General features: G+C 42.4%; 2 protein-coding genes across 2 annotated transcripts in view; one reads left to right on the forward strand and one right to left on the reverse strand.

Annotated features, from left to right (window-relative positions):
- The window catches only part of LOC135204358 (uncharacterized), a 72,863-nt gene that overhangs the window by 27,630 nt on the left and 21,032 nt on the right, over positions 1–24,201 (reverse strand). The gene's annotated exons all lie outside the window — the stretch shown is intronic.
- On the forward strand, positions 277–20,045 carry LOC135204356 (V-type proton ATPase subunit e-like). The gene is made up of 4 exons (XM_064234563.1): positions 277–427; positions 4,180–4,227; positions 4,845–4,932; positions 19,320–20,045. Exons 1-4 carry the CDS (start codon positions 330–332, stop codon positions 19,329–19,331), a joined length of 246 nt encoding a protein of 81 aa, XP_064090633.1. The 5' UTR covers positions 277–329; the 3' UTR covers positions 19,332–20,045.

Consider the following 24,201-nt stretch of genomic DNA (forward strand, 5'->3'; position numbering starts at 1 on the left):
ACCAAAAGGGAAAATATCATAGTAAACACCTGTTCGAAAGTTGTCTGCAAGCAGATTGTATATATGCGGTCTTTTCGTTTCAGAAATTTACTTTACTTCTTTCATTTTGGAAGGCTACGGCTATCTGCCGCTTAATATATACAATTCCATCATATTTATAAAAGAAAAGCACGCACAGGTATCTAGAATCTACGTGTATCCGTTGTGAGAAACATTATTGCGACATCTTAAAGAAACATTACGTATTGTTGTGCCTACTCCTTTTAAAAGGTTGTGTTTTGCCACCCGCCTGTTATTGACATTTCGCAAGACACTCGTCAAAAGGCAAGATGGCAGCAGCAGCTATCCCCGTGATATTAATGACCTTATTTTGGGGTGTGGTGGGTATTGTTTTGCCCATTATACTCCCAAAAGGTCCAAATCGAAGGTGAGAAGTGATTTGATAAGTAATCAGGTCATTTGAAAGGTTTAGTCTTACGTACTTCGCGATGTTAGGCCATTCCCTACTGATGGGCAAAGCGCTATGTAGGTAGCTTATCTTTAAATGAATTTAATGAAGTCCTTTCGTGACGTACAACGATTATTTTGTCATTTTGTAGGAATAAACTAGGAAACGCATACAAAGGGAGTGTTTAAACGATTCACACGTTACGTATGTAGGTAGGTAGTATATCCGTCGAGGGCGTAACAACTGAAGGAAAAGCTTAGGTCACCTGATGTCGACCCCGTATTTTTCCTACAGTAAATAAATACTCAGAATTGCCATTTTATTAAAGCTACACGAATGATGTGAGAAAATTAACTTGTAAATTATGAATTAAGACTTGAGTATCTTACACGTCGCTAACTTAAGATAGGCTAGACTACCTTTATAGACCTAGTATAGGAAGTAAACCCTAGAATAGGTGTTAGCTTAAAGCAGACGTATAAGTCAGAAATGAATCACTAATTCTGAATGTTTAAAATACAGAAAAGCATAAGCAAGATGAAGTAAGAGGTAGTTCCACAGATGCGCAAGTCATTAGGGAGCCATGGCGTACTACCTAGGTATATTCAAGAAGGGATTAGGCTAAGGAAACCTATTACAAAAGGAACTAGGGGGAAACACTGCAGTGGATCCATCGTCATCGTGTGGATCAGTCTTATTCACTTGGTATTTGATTGGTGGAGCAAGAATACAATTACATCTTTAAACATACCATTCAAAAGATTGTAGTTTCGTCAACATAATGTGATATATGAAAGCGCCATACGAACTAAAATAAGCATGTGAGGTCTTTGTAAAATATGTCTTCAAGGCAGTTTTGAAATCCAATATGGCGGCACCCGCTTGAGGTGCCGTTCGTAAGCACAGCGGAGCCACCATCTTTCCCAGCCTTCCTAGCACTCATTTGAGCAATGTTAGCGTATATATGTAACGTTATTTGATCTTACTCAAGATTGCAGTTGTAATCAGCACAATTTAAGTGAAAGTATAAAACTTCTTATTCCCGGGGTCATGGTTTGAACGGAAATTCATTTTTACCTTGTAATCAGTGGTTTTATCATTACTGCCATCACAACTGAAATTCCACGGTGCTTATTTGATTGTAATTATACATGTTTTGGTCTTAATTCACTCCAAATTGCACTTGAACTATGTTGCGGTTCCTTGTTCCTAAGCGCTCACTCCACAAACAGTTGCGGGCAGCACACAAGTACACGGTTTATGAGGTGCAAAGCTTTATTCCCTTAATTGTTTACTTTACTCATTATTTAGTTTAGCTTTACTTTATTACTTCAAAATGTATATTTAATTCATGTCTATTATCCCTTTTTTGCAACCAAATTACCCCGAAAAATTACAGTTATTTCTAAAGATACGAGCAGACGGCAAAATGACTCATCGTTGCCAATCTAGTGGAGCTTCACACACACACGGCGATGCATTTACAAACTGTTTCCATGAATTCTAGTTGTCATAGTAATGCAATAATGATAAAATTGCTCTAATATGCATATACTATACTACAAATAGATCCGCTAATTTCACTTATTTCCCTGGTTTTGTGTAAGTCTTATACCCAGTTTGGAGGGTAATCACATACCAATTGGCAACACTGATAAACGATAGAAGAGTGTGAACAAAGCCGTAGGTACCGTTCACAGCAAAACTGTTGATATTTGAGTCGGGAATCTAGTTACTTTTTCAACAACAAATATTTTCAAGTCAATAATCATGAATATGTAAAAAATTTATGCAATTCATGACCTTATACTGCCATTTAACTATTTATTTAATTAATTATCTTGTGCACGCTTCTTCTTCTTCTACCAAAAAATCATAGTTTCCTTGGATAAGTCGCGGGTGGAAGTCATTGTTTATGATTTTTGTGAAGAAAGTGCCCCAGCGTCTATGGGTACAAGTGGTGTGTGGACTTCGCACGTGGAATAGGAAGTGTATTGACACAAGCGATTCCGCAAACATCGAGATGGCGTCAATCTTCTAAATATTTGGAGTTGTAAGTAAAAGTTTTGAAAGCGTCATGGAGGTATGTTTGCACTGCGCATGGCAAGACTTTCATTAACCTCTGTTTAATCTTAAAATATGACCTTAATTTCTAACTTTGGAGAAAATACATACTTTGAAAGGATAGTAGAGGTCTTGAGCTGTTGCTCTCACCACCGATGACTCGTGACTGGTTCTCATCTCCGGTGTCAGGGCGTGTTAAAGTACTTTTTCGAAGGGTGGATCCACACGCAGTGAAAACTGGATCAGCTAGTCCAGTCGGTTGTTTCCTTTATACTAGCTTAACTTACCCTAACCTAACCTAGCAGGCATACAACCTATCCAAACATTTCCCTTTCCTTTTTTATAGCCTGTTAAGACCTAGATTACTGCAAGTCACAAATATGCACTTCAACCTAACCCAACTTATTAGCTTCCAAAGAAATAAGGGTAAGATTTCTAATTTAGACAATAATCATTTTTCACATTTGACAATATATTTTTAACATATTTCAGAGTAGTATTTGCTTTGAAGGTTTCTGACAATTTCTCCCTTATATCATACAATTATGATGGGGGGGACCACACTGGGAATCTGGGTTGTTGGTGTGGGGGAGGGGATTAACACAGAAGGCGTCAAATATATTTATTAATTGATAAACTATGAAACCCAGTCCTTACTTGGGTGGGAGAAAAGAAACCCACCTAACCTAAACAAGGACACAGTAGTTCAAGTAATAAAGTTGCGACCTAACCTAACCTAGGGCAGTGGGTCCATATTTGACCAGGGGGTTTTGCACCCTCAACCCCATTCCTAACTAAACCTTCACATTGTAAATTAAACTGTGACCACCCAACCTAAGTTAGGCTACCAGGGCCTTTCCTGTCTGGGAAGTTTCACAGCCCCTGGACTTCCTTCACCAACATAGCCTGCATTACTGAGCCCTTAGAGATAGTACATGGTGTCACTTTGAATAAATATAATCATTAAACCTTACCTTAATCAGAACTTGCCTAAGTGTCCTTTGGACGTTAACATACAATACACTACATTGCATTTCACTTTTGTATTGTCCCTTACCCAAAATACCAGGTTCCCACTGTGATCCCCCGATAAGAAGGTTCACTAGACGTAAAACCCTAATTTGCTACCAAAATGAATGACAGAAATGTTCAACATTAAAAGGCTTTTGAGTGAAATTTTACAGTACAGCCAAAATAATCCAAGAGTTGCACATCTGCATCCAAAAGCCATGACTGAGAACATAAGCATGTTTTTCAAGAAATGGATAATTTCATGACCCTACTTAATTGATAAAACTTAGAATTAAAGAACCAATAATTTTTCCGTGTTTTCCATAAGTGTGCATTAATAATTTAATCCAAAAATACTGGTTTTCTCCAACATATTATTGTTAGTTTTTCATAAAATTAATAATCTAAAGCATTCTTTAGAGTGCTTTTAGTTATAATGGCTTCTGGTATGAACATCTATTTCAGTACTTTTAAGTTTTTACTTTTTATTTTTGTTCATAAATTAGCCTCATTGTTTTCAGTACTACATACCCAATTGATCAGGCCTCAGTATAACCAAAGTAAAATTAGTGTTATAAAAAAAATTCCTAAAGATGTCAGTTGGTTTGTTGGTTTGGAAAAATGCAGTTAACCTGAAATTATTTTTTTCATTTCAGTTTAATGCAGTGTATCCTGGTAATAACAGCAGCAGCTTGTTGGTTATTGTAAGTACAGTACCATATATAAGTATTTATTAAATAAAGTCTTTCATGTTAAAACTTGTAAAGGACATTTGAATGTTTGTCAGGTATTTAGTAACTATCAAACAGGGAAAAATTCTAAAATTCCATATAATAATCTATACATGTGATACTGCCTGCAGTATGTTTGTCCCTCGCAATTTTAAGGTAGATGATGCCTGTATATTCTTTGCTTTTTTTGAGAGCTTCCTCTTAGGTTTTCCATCTTGAAATAGCTCTCAGGAGACATTACTTTATGAAATCTTATATATCATCAAGAGCTTCTTTACCATTTAGTTTTTCTAGAATAAATGCATTTTGATAATATTTCATCCTGTTTTATAGTTGTAGTGTATTATCTGAGTGTTTGTAATTCAAGAATCATTGTTACATATGTGCTATTTACATGCCCTTGAACAAAGCTTCTAATTTACATGAAAGATAATGGTTATGTATCTAAAAAGTCATGAAAATTTTCCAGATATTTTATATGTAAATGATAAAAGTTTGTACATACAGAGTACTTCTAATTTTAAAGAATATATAGTTTTGAGATGCAAATGTACATAATTTGGTATTTACAGCATGTTTTCTGTTTACAGCTGGTTTTGTTGTTATATGCACCAGATGAATCCTCTGATCGGTCCGCAACTCCATACGACGACACTTATTGCCCTAAACAAACTTTGGGTGAGTTTTTTCTTTGTTATTCATTGTGTATTATAGCACCCATGGATAATGAAACATGATAGTGCAGAAATATCAAATGCAGATCAGTCTTTATAAGACTGTGTATTTACCTGAAGAATGGTACATATAACTAATTTATCTGTTAGGCTTTAATCGTATATTCCTTACTGAAACAGTCAATGGTGTAAGAGCATGGACTCAAAGCAGGTGCCTTTTCTCTGGCCTCTGAAGAGATTATGAGGAGGTAGTTTTTAACCTGGCATGCCTCTTGCTTTTATTATGTGTTATGTTGAATGGTTATGTAAGAGGTCTCAGACATAAAATTTCTGTGTTATGTTTAAGAGAGAGACAGAAAGTAGTTGATGACTTCTTTTGGTCTTGAATTCATGTGTTAGAAAATGGCATTTTCCTCTGTGCATTGCAGCTTTACTTGATGCTGGCCATCTCACTCTCAAAGTTGCACTCAATAGATTCTCTCAAAATGCCTTATAATTTTCAAACATCTAACTCACCTGGTAGTTATATATATAGCTTACGTCCCTGACGTCACGGCAGAATTTCAAAACTCGCGGCAATCGCCCATTGGGTAGTCAGGTGCACCACCTGTGCGCCCCCCTCTACCAGGTACGTAGCACCATACCAACTATTCCCCAGATCTTCCCTGCCGCCGCTACGGTTACATCGTTGGAACTTTCGCTCGTTATAGCCCGTGTCTTTTGCAGTATTATTTGGTGAAGTACACTTGGCTTCCTTTGGCTTCGCTTGATTGGATTTTGATTTCGTTCGATATTGTTGGTTTGACCTTTGCTTGTTTTTGATCTCTCTTTTGATTTCTCATAATGTCTGTTGATTCTGCTTCAAGTTTGAGAATGTGTGTGAAAGGTTGCAAGACTAGACTTGCTAAATCCTCTTTAGATCCTCATTCTATTTGTAGTAAATGCAGAGGAAAAGTTTGTGAGATAGGTGATAGATGTGATGAATGTGTAGCTTGCCTGAGACTGAATGGATTGAATATTACCGCTATGTGCGTAAATTAGAGAAGGATAGGATAAGGAGAGCGAAGAAGACCTTGTCTCGCTCCTCCATAGACAGTCAAGGAATAGATAGTTCTCTATCCCTCGATAATCCTATTGATCCTCCTCCTGTTGTATCATTACCAAATCCAGTTTCCAGAAACAGGTAAAAGTCCATCATTACAGGACATGATGACGGCCATTCAAGCCCCTTGGTCACGGGTAGAATCCCTGGCACAAGACAGGGGATAAATTATGGTCTAATATGAGAGATATTAAAGTGAATAGTGAAATTAGTGCAAGTGCAGTGGAGGGTGCGGCCGCTCGGACATTGTCGTGCTCCTAGTCCTAGACCTCTTCCAAGCTCACCAACCCCTGTGAGAAGGAAAGTCGACCGACGAAGGGAGGCGAGAGGTTTTAGCTCCCGAGCGCGGTCGTCCCCTCGAGCGTACCTGTAGACGATCCCCAGGACGCTCACCCTCGCTATAGAAAAGGACGAGGTTAAAGTGTTTTCTTCGTCTTCTGACGACGCATTAGTACCCAGACGGGGCTGGCGTCAGACTTCTAAATCCAGACCCATTAAAAGGAAATCCCAGGACGCCGAGGCGTCTTGATACTGGACGCCAGGACGATATACGTCAAGAGCGTCCAGGATGTAGTCATTGGAGCAGCCCCGAGCGCTTCCCTTCAGTTCCGATATTTGCTCTCCTACCAAATTAAGACGTAAGACGTCGCACAGGCGACCATCGTCTTTGGTAGGAGGCAAGGAAATATTGGAAAGGGGGAAACCTTCGGTGCAAACTGCACTCCGGATCGTTTCTCTTTCGATTCCGATGCTTGCTCTCCTGCCAAATCAAGACGCATGATGTGCGGCCACAAGCGGCCGTCGTCTTTGGCAGGAGTAAGGAAGGATCGGACGAAGGGAGACTTTCGGTGCGTGCTACAACTCCTGTTCGCTTCTCTTTCGTCTCCGATGTTTGCTCTCCAACCAATATAAGACGTAAGATACCGCACCGGCGGCCGTCGTCTTTGATAGGAGTAAAGGAAGCATCGGACGATTGGATGCCTTCAGTGCATGCTCCTGCTCCTCCTTCGGATTGGCGTTCTTCAGGCCTTTCATCTCAAGACGAACAGAATGAAGAGAGAGAGATTGACTTTGCAACTTCTCTAGTCTGTTCCCAGCAGCAAGAAGCTCCACATTTTTTGGTTCGTACTGCAAGATTTTAAGCAGAAACTCTCCTCTTATGCAGTCATATCAACCTGCTACTCTTACTGTTAAACGCCAGGACGAAAAACGTTTTAAAGCAAGACGCCAGGATGAAAAACATCTTGAAGCAAGACAGCAGGACGATAAGCGTCTTGAAGCAAGACGCCAGGACGAAAGAAGTCTTGAAGGAAGACACCAGGACGGAAAAACGTCTGAAGCAAGACGCCAGGACGAAAAACGTCTTGAAGCAAGACGCCAGGACGAAAAACGTCTTGAAGCAAGACGCAAGGACGAAAAAACGTCTGAAGCAAGACGCCAGGACGAAAAAACGTCTTGAAGCAAGACGCCAGGACGAAAATCGTCATGAGACAGGACGCCAGGACACCAGGCATCAAGGTACTGGACGACAAGACTACAGGCATCAAGAAACTGGACAGCAGGATGCAAAAACGCAACATGACATCGCTACATCAGTTGTGTCTCAATCAGAAGAAAGGAATGAAGACATCCCCCATTCTCCTTTTGATCAGATGCAAGTCGTTTCCGAGGAAGAATATCAAACAGATCTACAACCTTCAGCAGATCTTAAAAGGCTTATGAAAGTTTTTGCGGAACTTTTTCCAGAAAGTTTTGTGCCAGCTGCCCTCGTTCTCCACCTTCAGAGTTCACTTTAGGGAAGGCTTCTAAAGAATCCGACTTTACGAAGATGGTATTATCGCGCTCTTCGAAAAGAGCCTTGAAATTAATGAAGGAATGGATGGACTCTAAGAAAGACCAGGGAAAAAAACAGCTTTTTTTACATTTCCTCCGGCCAGATTAGCTTCAGATCCAGCATCTGGTACGACACTGGCGAAGTCCCTAGGTTTGGGAGTTCCAGCTTCTTCCCATGGGGACTTCTCTAGTCTTGTGGACTCTTCTCGTCGGACGGCCATGGGAAGACGAAAGTGTTTTGGTCTTCCTCTGAAATGGACCACCTCCTCAAAGGGATTTTTAGAGCCTTCGAAGTCTTTAACTTCCTAGACTGGACTCTGGGTTCGTTGGGAAAGAAAATTGAAAACTTGAAGTCTACCAAAAACGGAAAGAACTCGTTCACCTTATGGTCATGCATTGACAAAGCGCTTCGAGACGGGTCGAACGAGCTAGCAGCCTTTTCTCAGCTGGAATCTTGAAGGAGAAAAGGGCCCAATTTTGTTCTTTTCTTTCGAGTGGAGTAACGGCTCACTCAGAGAGCGGAACTGCTTTTTGCTCCCTTCGACTCATCTTTTTCGCATAGTTTGGTAAAAGAAGTATCCTCAGCTCTGACTCAAAAAGCGACACAAGATCTGATGACTAAAGCAGCAAGGAGAGTTGTTCCATCAAGTTTTGCAGGACAGAAACTTAAAGAAACCACTCCTCTACCACGTAGTTTCTCGGCCCTTTCGAGGTAGACCCTCAGGAGAGGGAATGCAAGACCTATTACAAAAAACTCCAAGAAAAGAGGCTTCAGAGGAGGAAGTAATAAAGTCTGACAAAGTTCTTCTTCAGACAGTGGTAGGAGCCAGACTCAAAAACTTTCTGGCAAAAACACGGTGGGGAGAAAAAGGGAGCAGATCCTTGGTCTATTCAGCTTCTCAAAGAAGGATACAAGATCCCTTTCTGGAAAAAAAAACAAAAAACCCCCCTTAGCAGAAAGACCGATCGATCTGTCAGCCAAGTACAGAGAGGAGTCCAAGACTCTAGCGATACAACAAGAGGTTTCTATGCTAATTCAGAAGGAAGCAATAGAAAGAGTTCAGAACCTGGAATCTCCGGGGTTTTACAATCGATTATTCCTGGTCCCCAAGAACTCGGGCGGATGGAGACCGATTTTGGACGTGAGTTCCCTGAATTTTTTCGTGAAGAAACAAAATTCACTATGGAGACAACGAAATCAGTTCTTGCTGCAGTCAGACGAGACGACTGGATGGTTTCGTTGGATCTCCAGGATGCTTATTTTCACGTCCCGATCCACCCAAACTCCAGAAAGTACCTAAGATTTGTTTACAAGACAGAAACATTTTCAATTCCGAGCTCTTTGTTTCGGTCTAAATACCGCACCTCAAATTTTCACAAAACTTATGAGCAACGTAGCAGCAATGCTACACAAGAAACGCATCAGAGCTCATTGTATCTGGACGATTGGCTCCTCAGAGCCCATTCCTACGCCAACTGTCTGGAGAATCTTCAGAAAACAATTTCTGATTATCAGAAGACCTAGGCCTTCTGATAAACCACCAGAAATCCCAACTGATCCCATCCCAGGAAATCTTGTACTGGGGATGAGGATTCAGAGTCAGGTTTTCGGGCTTTTTCCGTCCACATTGAGAAACGGAACAAGCTTTAGAGAAAATAAGAAACTTCCTAAAGAAACAGAAGTGCTCGCGAGGGAGTGGATGAGTCTGCTGGGGACCTTTTCCTCGCTAGAAACAGTTTGTCTCCTTGGGAAGACTGAACCTACGCCCTCTGCAGTTTCATCTAAATCAGCATTGTGGGACAAGAAGAAGACACTAGAGTCAATGTGTATTCCTGTTTCGAACGACATGAAACACTATCTACAGTGGTGGAACGATCCCGTCAAGCTCCAGGAAGGCCTCTCCCTAGAGCAGAGGAACCCAGACCTAGTGTTGTTTTCCGACGCCTCGGACTCGGGCTGGGGAGCAACACTGGGGAAGTTAGAAGTCTCGGGCTTCTGAACAAGGAGCAAGTAAAGTTCCACATCAATCTGAAAGAATTGACTGCCAGTTTTCCTAGCTCTCAAGGAATTAGAGAGCGTAGTCCGGAACAAGGTGGTACAGGTCACTCCGACAACACAACGGCATTGGCCTACATCAGCAAACAAGGCGGGACTCACTCAGTCTCTCTGTACAGAGCAGCAAGAGAACTGCTCCTCTGGACAAAAGGAAAAACGTGATTCTGGTAACACGCTTCATTCAGGGAGAAAAGAATGTGAGAGCAGACATCCTGAAGCAGAAAACATCAAGTCTTGACAACAGAATGGACTCTCCATCAGGAAGTTTGCAAGACGTCATGGCGAATCTGGGGGCGCCCTTGCATAGATCTCTTTTGCAACAGCGCCAGACAAGACGGATGGAGGACTTACTGTTCTCCAGTCCCAGACCCCGAAGCAATCCACATAGATGCGTTCCTTCTGAATTGGACACATCTAGACGTGTACGCCTTTCCCCCATTCAAAGTGGTACACAGAGTGTTTTACAAAAGTTTGTGGCTCACGAAGGAACCAGGATGACTCTAGTGGCACCCTTCTGGCCGACAAGAGAATGGTTCACAGAGGTACTGGAATGGATGGTGGACACCCCAAGAAGCCTTCCGTTAAGAGTAGATCTACTCAAACAGCCCCACTTGGAAAGGTATCACCAAAACCTCCAAGCTCTTCAGCTAACTGCCTTCAGACTATCGAAAAAAAACTCACAAGAGCTAGAGGATTTTCGAGGGAGGCAGCGAGTGCAATTTGCAAGAAGCGAGGAGGTCTTCAACCATTAAGGTTATACCATCGAAGTGGGAGACTTTTAGAGGATGGTGCAGGGACACTCTATTTCCTCTTCCAGTACCTCGTGATCAGATAGCAGATTTTCTGCTACCTAACCTCAAGAAGAGACGTAACTTTCTGCTTCTACTATCAAGGGTTATAGGAGCATGCTAGCAGCTGTCTTCAGGCCATAGAAACCTTAATCTATCTGATAATAAGGATCTACAAGATCTTCTTAGATCCTTCGAGACAACTAAGGAAAGAATACAATCCTCAACATCTTGGAATTTGGATGTAGTCCTCAAGTTTCTCATGAGTGACAGGTTCGAACCCTTACAGGAAACATCCCTAAGGACCTCACCATGAAAACTCTGTTCCTGATTAGCCTAGCAACAGCAAAGAGGTCAGCGAAATCCAGCCTTCAGCAAAACTGTAGGTTCAGACAGGGCAAAAGCCATCTGCTCGCTACAGTTGGGATTCCTAGCACAAAAACGAACGCCCTCTCAACCCTGGCCCAAGTCATTCGAAATTCCGAAACCTCTCGGATCTCAGGGTGAGGAAGTAGAGAGAGTTCTTTGTCCGGTAAGGTCTCTGAGGCATTACTTGGAGAGAACGAGACAAATACGTTGGCACTTCAGAAGGGCTTTGGTGTTCGGTCAAGAAACCCTCTCTGCAAATGTCGAAGAATGCGCTATCCTTTTTTATAAGGCAATTAATTAGGGAAGCGCATTCAGCATGTACTGAAGCAGATATGAAGCTACTTAAAAAGTTAAGACTCACGAGGTTAGAGCTTGTAGCAACCTCGGTAGCATTTAAAACAAAATAGATCTCTTCAGAACTATCCTGGACGCAACATTCTGGAGGAGCAAGTCAGTTTTTGCGTCGCACTATCTTACGCAAGTGACAAACTTTGTATATGAAGACTGCTACACACTGGGTCCGTTGTAGCAGCTCTTTCAGTAGTGGGAAAAAGGTCTACCCCTTAAAAACCCATAATCCAATACTCTTTTCTTCTCTTGGAAACTATTGAAAAGTTATGGTTGTTTGTGGATGACGGATGCAGTCTTCCACAATCATTGATCTTTAGTCAGGTGATCAACTTGTTCCTTAGTAGTGCCCGGAACAAGAGTATTGTAGGGAGTCTTAGTCACATAGAGGTTTGACCGGTTGACAGTCTCCAAGAGGTCTTCAGCCCCCTCGGGTGGGATCGCTGGACCTCATAAGGAAAGCAGACACAATGAGACAGGATATCATTAAAGTCAGCTCCTTAACAGGTACGAACCGTAAGTTTGTTTTTTTATTAACACTTAGGTCAATTCCAACGATGATAGCTGTTTCTGACCCCCTCCACCAAAGTGTTAATCAGCTATATATATAACTACCAGGTGAGTTAGAGTGTTGAAAATGTTATTTTCATGATAAAATAAATTTTGAACATACTCACCTGGTAGTTATATATAATTAAATTCCCACCCTCCTCCCTCTAGAACTATGGGGCATGGAAGATCTGAGGAATAGTGGTATGGTGCTACGTAACTGGTAGAAGGGCGCACAGGTGGTGCACCTGGGACTACCCAATCGGGCGATTGCCGCGAGTTTGAAATTCTGAACCGGTGGGGACGTCAGGGACGTAAGCTATATATATAACTACCAGGTGAGTATGTTCAAAAAAAAATTTATTTTATCATGAAATAACATTTCTATCATACTATAATAGTTTCCATTACATTGAAATTACATAAACACTGTAACCTGCACATCACAGATTTTCAGTAGTAAAGGTCCTTTGCATTTTCTTTTCAGCTTTCTAACTTTTTAATGCTCTAATATTCAATGAGTATTTTAAAATAGTCCTTGACTAACCTTATGAAGGTCCAGAATCTTGGGATATTTATAGTAAAGGTTATAGCCAGACTTTACAGTCTTTCTTTGAATGCACAAGAAATTGCAAGAGACCTTGGGGAAGTGGAGTGAAGATAGTGCATCACAGTGAGGCCCCAGAAGCCAATAGTTTGTAGGTTCTCTTTTTGTACATGCAACTTCCCCGGCAGATATATACTTAGCTATAGTCTCCGACGTCCCGACAGAATTCAAAACTCGCGGCACACGCAACAGGTAGGTCAGGTGACCAGCCCACTCCCGCCGCTGGGTGGCGGGAATAGGAACCATTCCCGTTTTCTAATCAGAATTTTTCTGTCGCCGGTAACAACAACACCGTTGTTGGTACCTCCTGCTTTGGAATTCTTTTCTCGTTGGCCGAGGATTATCTGTTTGACCTTTGGTGATGTATATTGATCTTTGGCTTTGGCATACGCTTATCGTGGACCGTTTTTTGGATTCTCTTTAAAATGTCTGACGTGGTACCTGTATTTAGAGTGTGTACGAAAGAGGAATGTAAGGTGAGGCTACCGAAAGCTTCGGTGGATCCTCACAGTCTGTAAAAAATGTAGGGGGAATGATTGTTCTGCAACTAATACCTGTCTGGAATGTGAGAGTTTAACGGAAGTGGAATGGAAGACCTTGGCTTCTTATGTAAGGAAACTTGAGAAAGATAGAGTTAGGAGGGCTTCCATCAGAAGCTCAAGTAGATCCTGCTCTATTGAGCAGGAAGTAGCTCCTAACTCTTCTGTTAATTCACCTGCTCATAGTTTGGTTTCAGCCCCTTCCCCCAGCAGGGGAACCTGTGGATGCGTCTACAGAAATGGCTGCAATTGAGAGCTCAATTATCAACTTAAAATCGCAACTGCAAGCGATGAAGGAGACAGGTAAGCGCAGTGACGTGTGCAGTGATTTGTGCAGTGTCCCCAGTGAAGTGGAGGGGGCGTCTGACCGACTCCGCATTGCTCCTAGGCCTAGACTCTTTCAGACTCCCATGACCAAGGGAGGAGGAATGTCGAAAAGCCGCAAGGGGGATGTAGAGTATTCCCAACGGTCAGGCGTCCCTTCGGCAGATCCTGTAGCCGCTTCCCAGGCTGCCAAGGACAGCTATTGCAAAAGCGTCCTCAGGAAGTGCTTTTCTGACTCGGACTCTTCGTCCCCAAGAAGAGGATGGAGTTCTACCTCTAAGTCGCGCCCTCTTAAGAGAACCTGGAAAACGCCAGCAAGCGAATCTTTGCATTCCAGTCCTGAACCTTTTCGGAGTATTCTCTGACTCGTAAGAAGAGAGCTACGAGATCTCCTGACTCTTTCTCGGAAGGTTTTTTGCTCACAAGACAAAGGAAGTTTTGGTAGGACTCCAGCAGCAGTTGTCCGCCTTAGTAGGAGTTCTTTCAGAAGGCTCTTCTAGGAAGAAAGACGTTTCTCTTCCCATCAAGAGTTCTGTTAGGAGAGCCTCAGAGAGTAGGTGCCCTGGCGCCAGCAGACGCTCCTCGCCTGAAAGGTTTTCGTCCCCAGCGAAACCTTCTTCAGTTAGTTATGACAGGACTCGTATGTCCTCTCCTTCTAAGCTCGCTGATCGGAAACTCCCTGTGAGCAAGAGTTCTCCCAGGAGTTTTTCTAGAGGCAATTGCGCCTCTCATGACAAGTACCAGGAGCCTGAGAGCCTCCTTCCACCTGATTTTTCGCGGATTTCTCGTGAGAGAATTCGTTCTGCTAAGAGCTCCGGTAGAGAAGAGAGCCCCTCTCTTTTCAGAGCTCCGCAAGAAAGAAGGAGCTTTCGTTCATCTAGACGATTCTCGAAGGAACAACCCTCTCCCTCCGGCAAGTGCCCAGGAATCAGGAGTCCCGTAGGATCTTATAGATATCCTTCTAAGGACGCAAGAGTCTCGCCGAGTAGGCACCATGATTTTGACGAGTGCTCTTCGCCTCCCAGGAGGTCTAGGAGAGAATCAAGCGCCTCTCCGACTGGACGCAAAGATAAAAGGAGCTTTTCTCCTGCTAGACGCAGTTACCAGGACGCAAGCGCCTCTTCTACTGGACGACGGGAACAAAGGGTTCTCCTTTCTCCTCGCAGGCGCATTTCGCCTTCCAAGCGTCCTCAACAGGACGCAAGCGCCTCTCCTTCTTGGACCAGGCGCCCTCACCAGGACGCAAGCGCCTCTCCTTCTTGGCCCAGGCGCACTCACCAGGACGCAAGCGCCTCTCCTTCTTGGCGCCAGGAACAGGATGTTCTCCTTTCTCCTCGCAGGCGCTCTTCGCCTCACAGGCGTCTTATTCAGAACGCAAGCGCCTCTCCTAGCAGGCGCAAGGAGCAGATCAGAAGCCCGAGTATAGGGAAACTAAAACAGGACTCTTGCAGGGAAGGAGGGGATAGGACCAAGTTTTCGGATAATATCCAACAAGTGGACATGGATTCTCCTGCAGATAGGATTCGCGAGAGAAAAAGGCTTCTTTCTCCGGATCGGACTCCGGAAAAGGGAAAGCCCTCTTCGCCTGTAGCTCTTTTGGAAGAAGTTTCGGAAGAAGAAATCCCCAAAGATGCAGGAGTTTCGGACTATAAGAGACTTGCTTCTCTTTTGTTGCAAGTGTTTGGAGACTCGCTACGCCCGTCGGATCCCCCTTCTCCGGGATCTTTATTATCCAGCACGAAACTGTCGAAGTACTCCTCCTTCGTCAGGATGACCCCTACTCTTTCTATGAGAAAGTCTCTGAAGAGCCTCGAGAGCTGGCTCAGATCGAGGAAGGAAGCGGGGAAGACGGTATTCGCTTGTCCTCCTTCCAAGCTAACGGGAAAACCAGATGCGGACTTTTCCGCACTGGTAGATTCATCAAGACGACGCTCTCTGCATTCTGCAAAAGCCTCTTGGGGGATGTGAGGTTGATCATCTCATCAAAGGGCCTGTTTCAAGACTCTCGAAGTCTTTAATTTCATGGACTGGGCTTTGGGAGCTTTAGCCAAGAAGTCTCAAGACCCAGACTTCGTTAGCATGGAGGAGTTGGGCAGCGTATTAACTTGCCTAGACAAGGCGGTTATGGATGGCTCCAATGAAGTGGCATCCCTTTTTGGATCCTGTATTCTGAAGAAGAGGGCAGTGTTTAGCTCCTTCTTAACAAAATCTGTTTCGCCTCTGCAGAGATCCTCCCTGTTATACGCGCCCCTCTCTAGTCACCTCTTTCCTCAGGAAATAGTGAGGGATATTACAAGGACCTTATCAGAAAAGGCCACACAGGACCTGTTGGCCCAGTCAGCTAAAAGACTAAAACCTGCTGTTCAGGTATCGAAGAAGGAGAAAGTTCCCTTCCAGCAGCCCTTTCGGGGAAGGTCTGCCCCTAGATCCTCTCTCAGAAGTAGACGATCGGAGAAGAGAGGAAGGTCTTCTCGAAGGCCGTTCGTCAAGACCCAGTGAGACTTAAATCTGACACTGAAGTTAACACAGTCCTTGGGACTGTTAGTAAACCTCGAGAAATCCCAGATGATTCCCCAGCAGAACATTGTTTATCTGGGGATTCGGATGGATTCTCGGGGTTTTCATGTATTTCCATCACAGGAAAGACAGAACCGCTGCTTGGAAAAAGTAGCAACCTTCCTAGAGAAAGAACAATGTTCCGCAAGGGAATGGATGAGTCTTCTGGGGACCCTTTCCTCGTTGGAACAGTTCATTTCTCTAGGAAGGCTTCACCTAAGGCCTTTACAGTTCTACCTAAGAGAACATTGGGATCAGCGATCTCAAAATCTGTCCGATTCCTTCCAGATTACGAAGGAAATAAAGGAGGACCTTCTTTGGTGGATGAATCCGTGCAGGCTCAACGAAGGAGTATCCCTTCACGTTCCGAACCCTCGGCTAGTGTTATATTCCGACGCCTCAGATGCGGGGTGGGGAGCCACTCTAGGGACGAGAGAAGTGTCAGGCACCTGGAGGGAAGAACAGGTGTCCTGGCACATCAATTTGAAGGAATTGACAGCGATTCACCTGTCTCTCATACACTTCGAGGCTCAGATCTCAGGTTCAGTCCTACAGATCAATTCGGACAACACAACAGCCTTAGCTTACATCAGGAAGCAAGGAGGGACACACTCGTTCTCCCTTTACGAAAAGGCAAGAGAACTACTGCTTTGGGCAGAAGAGAGAAGAATCACTCTCCTGACGAGATTCATTCAAGGAGAGAAAAATGTAAGAGCCGACCTTCTGAGCAGGAGAGACCAAGTACTGTCTACAGAATGGACGTTGCATCAGGAGGTATGCAACAGACTATGGAACCTCTGGGGGAGACCAAATATAGATCTTTTTGCCACCCATTGGATCAACAGGCTGGAAAATTACTGCTCCCCGATCGCCGATCCAAGGGCGATTTATGTGGACGGCCTTCTCCGCGATTGGTCCGGAATAGACGGGTATGCTTTTCCACCGTTCAAGATCGTATCGGAAGTAGTAAGGAAGTTTGCAGCAGCAGAGGGAACCAAACTGACCCTCTTAGCCCCGTTCTGGCCAGACGCCCCAAAACTGGTTCACAAGAGGTACTGGGATGGATAGTAGACTTTCCGAGATCTCTCCCAAACAGGAGCGATCTTCTCAGACAACCCCACTTCGACAGGTATCACAAAAACCTGCCCGCTCTCGCTCTAACTGCCTTCAGACTATCGAAGGACTTGTCAGAACGAGAGGTTTTTCTCGAGAAGTTGCGAAAGCTATCGCAAGAGCAAGGAGGCCATCTACTATTTGAGTCTACCAGTCGAAGTGGGATGTGTTTCGCAGATGGTGTAGAGCTCAGAAGATATCCTCTTCCAGTACCTCTGTGACAGATATAGCTGATTTCCTCCTTTACTTGAAGGAAAAATGTATTCTAGCAGTCTCTACAATTAAGGGCTATAAAAGTATGCTTTCGTCAGTCTTCAGGCATAGAGGCCTTAACATTGCAGAAGACAAAGATTTACATGATCTGATTAGATCTTTCGAGACGTCGAAGACTAGAAGTATTAGAGCACCTAGTTTGAACCTGGATGTGGTCCTAAAGTACTTGATGACCCCCAAATTCGAACCTCCCCGTAAGGCTACGTTCAGAGATCTAACAAGGAAGTCGTTATTCCTGGTCGCGCTAGCCTCAGCAAAAAGAGTAAGCGAACTACAAGCCTTAGAGCATAATGTTGGCTTCAGGAACGACTCGGCGTTTTGTTCCTTCAAACCGATGTTTCTGGCGAAGAATGAAAACCCTTCGAAGCCTTGGCCTAGAACCTTCGAGGTAAAAGGACTTTCGTCTCTAGTGGGTACAGAACAAGAAAGGGCTCTTTGCCCGGTTAGAAGCCTTAAGTTCTACTTAGAGAGGAAGAACGAACTAAAGGGGAGTAAGGATAGTTTATGGTGCTCAGTTAGAGATCCCAGAAGACAGATACTCAAAAAAATGCTCAGGCGTTCTTCATCAAAGATGTAATCAAGGAAGCCCATTTAGCGTGTAAAGAAGAACAACTGGACCTCCTTAGAGTTAAAGCTCACGAGGTAAGAGCAGTCGCTACCTCTTTAGCATTCCACAAGAACTTGTCGATACAGACTCTAGTGGAGTCAACTTTTTGGAGATGCAATTCAGTCTTTGCATCCCATTACTTGAGAGACATTCAAGTGACGTACGATAAATGCTTTACTCTAGGAGCTTACGTATCTGCGGATTCGTTGCTGGGACAGGGAGCTGAACCCAATCCTTTTTAGTTTTGTTAGGTTAAGGTTTTTAATGGTTTTTGGTGCGTTTATTTGGTCGATTGAAAGAGGGTGCAGGAATTGACCCCTTTCAAATCGTAGTTTCTAACATGTTAGTGTGGTCAGGTGGTCGGGATTGGTCGTTATGCTCCTTGTAGTGTCTTAGTTACCTAAAGCTCTATCATGTAAGAGGGTTAGCCCCCGTTGGTATGATACAGGTCAAGGTTCTGCCATGTAAGTGGGTCAGCCCCCATTGGTACGATCCAAGAAAAGGCTCTGCCATGTAAGCGGGTAAGCCCCCATTGGCATGATCCGAAAGGGTTATCAGTCACAGGTCTCATCCTCTCTGAAACTCTGATGGCAAGCAGACTCATAGACAGTATCAATGAAGTCTTCTTCCATATCAGGTAGGAACCAAGGTTGTTTTTTTTTTTTAATATACTTGTATACAACGTATGTTGTTTCCCCGTTTTTATATTCATTAATATTTAGTATGTAACTGTCTCTTGCCCTCCACCAAGGGTGTCAATCAGCTAAGTATATATCTGCCGGGGAAGTTGCATGTACAAAAATGATATTGTTAGTATACAATAAAGTTTTGTACATACTTACCTGGCAGATATATACGATTAATGGCCCGCCCAGCCTCCCCTCAGGAGACAGGTGGAAGAGAAAAATTCTGGTTAGAAAACGGGAATGGTTCCTATTCCCGCCACCCAGCAGCGGGAGTAGGCTGGTCACCTGACCTACCTGTCGCGTGTGCCGCGAGTTTTGAATTCTGTTGGGACGTCGGAGACTATAGCTAAGTATATATCTGCCGGGTAAGTATGTACAAAACTTTATTGTATACTAACAATATCATTTTTACAGAAAAGAAGCACTGCATAGTCCCTAACCGAGCTGCCATATGTGATTACCTTTAAACATAAATGTTTACTGTATAATTTGCAAACAAATGGAAATGGTCAGATTAGTTGAAGCTTGAACTTTATACTGCAGTAAACAGTACATAACATACTTCCACTTTATAGTATATATATTGCAAGTTGACTATATGTATTGACTACATGCTAATTATAAATTTTTTGTCATTGCAGGAAGGCAATTGAAAGCTCATCTAATTGGGGAGCACCATCATATAACAGAAGCTTGTGGAAGCTTTAGTATTAGAAATGCATATTTGTTTTTGTTTTAGAGTAACGGTAGTGTGCTGTTACATAATATTTATTGTGCTGTTGTATATGATGTGTCATAGTGTAATGTATTCATAATGAAGTTTTATGACTTGTATAGAGACTGCATGATTACACAGTGTTTGTGAATGGTTCTACAGCCACCCTACTATACTTCATTAAAAAATCCAGCTTTGAAAAACTAATCCCTACATTAAAAACGAGAAGAGGAAAATTCAGTAATGTGCCCCTTCAAACACTGGTAATGTAGCAACTTACATTGAGAATATCTACCGTTTACTTGATATTCTCATATTAGGGATGTGAATAGAAGTTTTTGTGAAAAATTTTCAGGAATTAAATCATATTGTTAGCTCTGAGGGAGTTTTTATTCTCTGTTGATAAGGGAACAATGATGCGTATTCATATTTTAAATCTGTAGAGTCTCTCTCTCTCTCTCTCTCTCTCTCTCTCTCTCTCTCTCTCTCTCTCTCTCTCTCTCTCTCTCTCTCTCCTTCCTTAGGTTTTTCATGAGTGTATTTTGAGAATTTCTATTCCTTAATAAAGTTAACTTTTAGAATATTTTTAATTTAATATTAAGAATTACATAAGATTTTATTTTGTCATTATGAAATACACTCTCTAGTCAAATTGAACATTTTCTTATCCTAGTTATTCTTGTTTGATGCATCATAGTAATTTTAAAGTGCTGTAAAGTGCAGTAATACAATTTTGCTACAAATATACGTATAAATAATGGTAAAATGGTCTGTGTGAGGGATTTAATGGTACTACAATATGTATGGTTTTGTATAGTCAAATGTTCAATTTTGTTCTTAGTCATTCTGTGTAGCGTAGCATTTAGAATGCAAGCATGTGTATTTGGAACTGGATTAAAGTCCAGGAAGGTGTATACAAATCAAGATGGGAATGTTATACAGGAGAATCTTCCATTAATGGGAACTAGGAGTTTTAGGATTGAATGCGCAAAGTACGCACTTGGGAGTGTCCACAGTATACCCTAAGGTAGGCTATATCTGATGCTAGATTAAACATACAAACCCTCTATAGCTTTTACTTAGTCTAGAAAGCTGCAAGTAACAGCATAGCTGCCATTAAGAAAATGTTAACTGTCTTGAACAGTTATTTCTGTTGAGGAGTAACTCGGGATGCATAATCTAAGACAGTATAACTTTACTCCTTGATTGTTTTCTGGTGATAGAAGTTCACTCTCAACGTGGTTCGGAAGTCACGTAAAGCCGTTGGTCCCGTTGCTGATTAGCCTCTGGTTCCATGCAACGTAAAAAAACCATACAAACAAACAAACTCCTTGATTATGAAGATGGGTGGCAAAATTGCATTTTTATTCCAATGTATGTAGGTGAAGGATGTCTTAAGTGCCTTTTAGTAGGGAAGGTGGTCCTTCTGGGTAATGTAAGATCCCAAAGGGCCCAGGCTAAGGCTAAAGCTTCATGTCGAGCCCAACAGCATCCAGGCTTTAGGGGAAGGAATTCTAATTAGCAGCTGCATAAGACTCCTTGACATGTAAGAGCCTCGGGTTGTCTCCTCGTTTGCTGTTAATGAGAGATTTTCAATCATGCACTTGAACTCTTCTCTGTTTTGGCTGAGACATACTATGTGTTACCTTGCTGTCTGCCTCACTGAGTTCTTCCTGAAAATCTGATGCTTCTAAGCCCATAAAATCATGGATAATATAAGCATCTTCCAGTAGCTTCTGTATAGGTAACTAAAAGTTTACTCAGCCAATTTCTCTTGGGTCTTCTTCCTCAGGGTTTCATAAAAGATACCTTCGTCGTCTTCCAAGAAAACCATCATCCTGGACTTGAACATCCATTGCTAAGGTCCCTTGGGCATTTAACTTCTTTATATATTAGTTGAATCAAGGCTGTTGTTTCTTGGGAAGGAACAAGTGATAGTTTTCCACCTTAAACTTCTCTAAGTGAATCCAAAAGATAACCTGTTGGAAGTGAATTTTTCAGAAAGCATGGTTATACACACAACTTGTCATGATTGACATGAATCTTTATTTTATAAAGTATAGTAATTGTAGCGCCAACAAGACATGGCATCAAATCATGCTTTAGTTCAGTTGTAGCAAACCAGCAGAAAATGTTTGCTCTGCTTCTTTTTCGAAATGCTGTGGGTACCAGCCCTAGTGAGTATTTTTAGGCCTAATCTTGCAGGTTAGCCTAGCCTCATTCAGTGCTTTCCTATTTTTATTTACTCTCTGTTCCCAACCCAGTTTCTTACCTACCATGCCTCAGCACCCACCGACACCCGGAGAGAATCGTTAGAAGCTGAGAAATTTTGTACTCCAAGTCAACTGCCTTAGTATTGGTGAAGGCACTTAGAGATTCCTGCATGGGCCACTCCTTCATCAGGCCCATCTGCTGAGGATCCACCAGTCTGTTGAAGCCCTTTAACTTCACACCAGAGACTGTCTAGAATTGCCTGAGAGAGGGGGAGGGGGCCTTTTGTGAAGGACTGCAGGCAAGATGGGCAGAAGAATCAGGCAATCCTCAGTGGCCATTTACTAGAAGTGGATCATTCTATAACTCGCCACTTACATTCTTCAGCAAATCACAGGTTCTCTAAACTATTTCCAGTAAGATATGCTCCCCTCAGTCCCTGCAGTGCAGAGCCATCACTTTCCCCTGAGCCATGTCTTTCACCGGAAGTGCAAGGATATCTCATCCATGTGAAAGCTCTGCATGCTCGACAGAATCATGAGGAGATTGGACTAGTAATTTTCACCCCGAACAGTCATGTCTGCAGAGTGGGATCTCTCTCTTGTTCTCTGCTCCCATTTAGCTGCTGTTCATGACTGTCTTTTTGCTAGCGTTGGCATCAGTAAAAAGTATTGGTAAGCTCTAGATCACAGAAACTGTCAGTCCCTGGACTTATGAAGTGGAGACAGACACCTATACTGTGTCACATGGACAGGACTGAATAACCCAAGCCCTATTGTTAACAATTCTTGTGTGTTGACCAGCAAGCAGGAGTGGTATACCATACATCCAGTGAGGGGTATGACTCATTATCGTGAGTGAAAGCCAACAAAATATGAGGAAGAATTTCTCGTTACTATATCACTTGCTGGGGGAAGACGTCCGGAGCAGACAAACTACTTTTACCTCATTCTATTTGACGGTTGTCACACAAGTCCTGATGCACCTTCACCTGTGGCAGCTGCGCAGCATGTTATGCAGGTAAATTTGGACAGGAAAACTTCATCTAAGGTCCATGGTGGCCCGTGAGTCTTTTGGACGAGAAAATGTCTGGACATTCCATTTTTCTCTTGCTAATTGCAGACAGCTTTGGGCTGTAACCGCTAGTCTGGCCCGAGTAGCCTTGAGCCATATGTGACTCCACCATTATTCTTACACATCCTCATAGCATACACTACTTTTCTCGAAGAGTGTTTCTAGCCATTGGTTTTGTTTCAGTTTTGTTCTATACACCTTCCTGCTGACCTTCATTTCAGCCATACATAAATTTCATTGTACAACAACCTCCCACTAATGTTATTGTTAGATTTCAATACCCACAGCCTATAGTACCCAGGGAGGTGAAGGAGACGTCAGTTCTTCACACAGGAACTTTATTAATTAAAACATACACGGGAGCAATACCAAAGCTCGAGTCTCAGAGACACCAAGGTTACGAGGGAACAAGCAATAAGGATTGTTATCTCAAGACAACAAGGTTACGAGGGAACAAGCAATAAGGATTGTTATCTGTTATTCCCCCGCCCTCCTTTTTTGTTTTACTTTGTTAAACAAACAGATCTATACAGAAGTTACTGATTATAATAAAATGGATAAAATATTGTAACAAATATAAAATTGTTATCAAATCAAGCTAAACCTAAACGTACATTGTAATATGAATACAAACAATAGCATTTCATAATAAAGGAACTATAACAGTCTACATCACGTACAACATTCCATTGCATAAATATCTAAGAATTGCAAAAGAAATTACACATATATTTAAAACCTTTTTCCCTTCTCTTTAATTTTAACATTTTCTAGCCTGAACTCATCGTTTTTAAAATGAACAAGATTGTCTTCATTTAAGCCATTCTAAGTCTTCCCCTAACTAAGACATCCACCATGTCATCACTCTCTTTATTTTCCTTTGTTAATATGTCTGCTATCATGTCTTTAGTATTCAGCCAACTATATGATTCTACTTCTTTATGAATTAGTTTCTCCTTCAAGTCTGCCACTGCATTTCTTAACAATTTTCTTTCTACTTGTTTTGATGATGCTATACTTTCCAGCGTTGGTCTGCTGTCCGTGAACAGTTTTACTGGAATTTTTCCTCCTATTTCTCCAAACATAAGTTGTTCAACACTTTTTGCTAAATAAACACTGTCATCTACTAATTTAGTTAAGTTCCTCGTTTCGGCGTCTTTGGCAGAATAGCAGACTTGTTTGATGGTTTTTGTTTTCCAATATATAGGAGCTACTATATCAGTTTTCTTGTTTCCCATTAAAATCAAGTTACCCCCAATTGACTTTGAGTCACATCTGTAACTCGCATCGCCAAGGCCATAAATTTTCAGGTCTTCTTTCTTCCCTATTTTACCGAACTTTATTTTGCTTTCTCTTGATTTAGATCACCGATCGTAGCATCTTTATTTTTCATAGACATGTTCAATCCAACAATATCCAAGTCGGGTCGGACATTTTCCGCCAACCACTGGATTTTTCCTGCATACTTCCTGAAAACTTTATATTCGGTTTTTGTTAGAGGTTCGTCATTTCCAATTTTCCTT

Source organism: Macrobrachium nipponense, chromosome 44 (assembly GCF_015104395.2).
Source record: "Macrobrachium nipponense isolate FS-2020 chromosome 44, ASM1510439v2, whole genome shotgun sequence".
Lineage (NCBI taxonomy): Eukaryota > Metazoa > Arthropoda > Malacostraca > Decapoda > Palaemonidae > Macrobrachium > Macrobrachium nipponense.

Excerpts from the sequence above, each read along its gene's own strand:
- LOC135204356 (XM_064234563.1), top strand. The coding sequence starts at position 330 with ATGGCAGCAGCAGCTATCCCCGTGATATTAATGACCTTATTTTGGGGT. Across the intron at positions 428-4,179 it reads CCAAAAGGTCCAAATCGAAG|TTTAATGCAGTGTATCCTGG; the intron begins GTGAGAAGTGAT and ends TTTTCATTTCAG. Across the intron at positions 4,228-4,844 it reads GCAGCAGCTTGTTGGTTATT|CTGGTTTTGTTGTTATATGC; the intron begins GTAAGTACAGTA and ends TTCTGTTTACAG.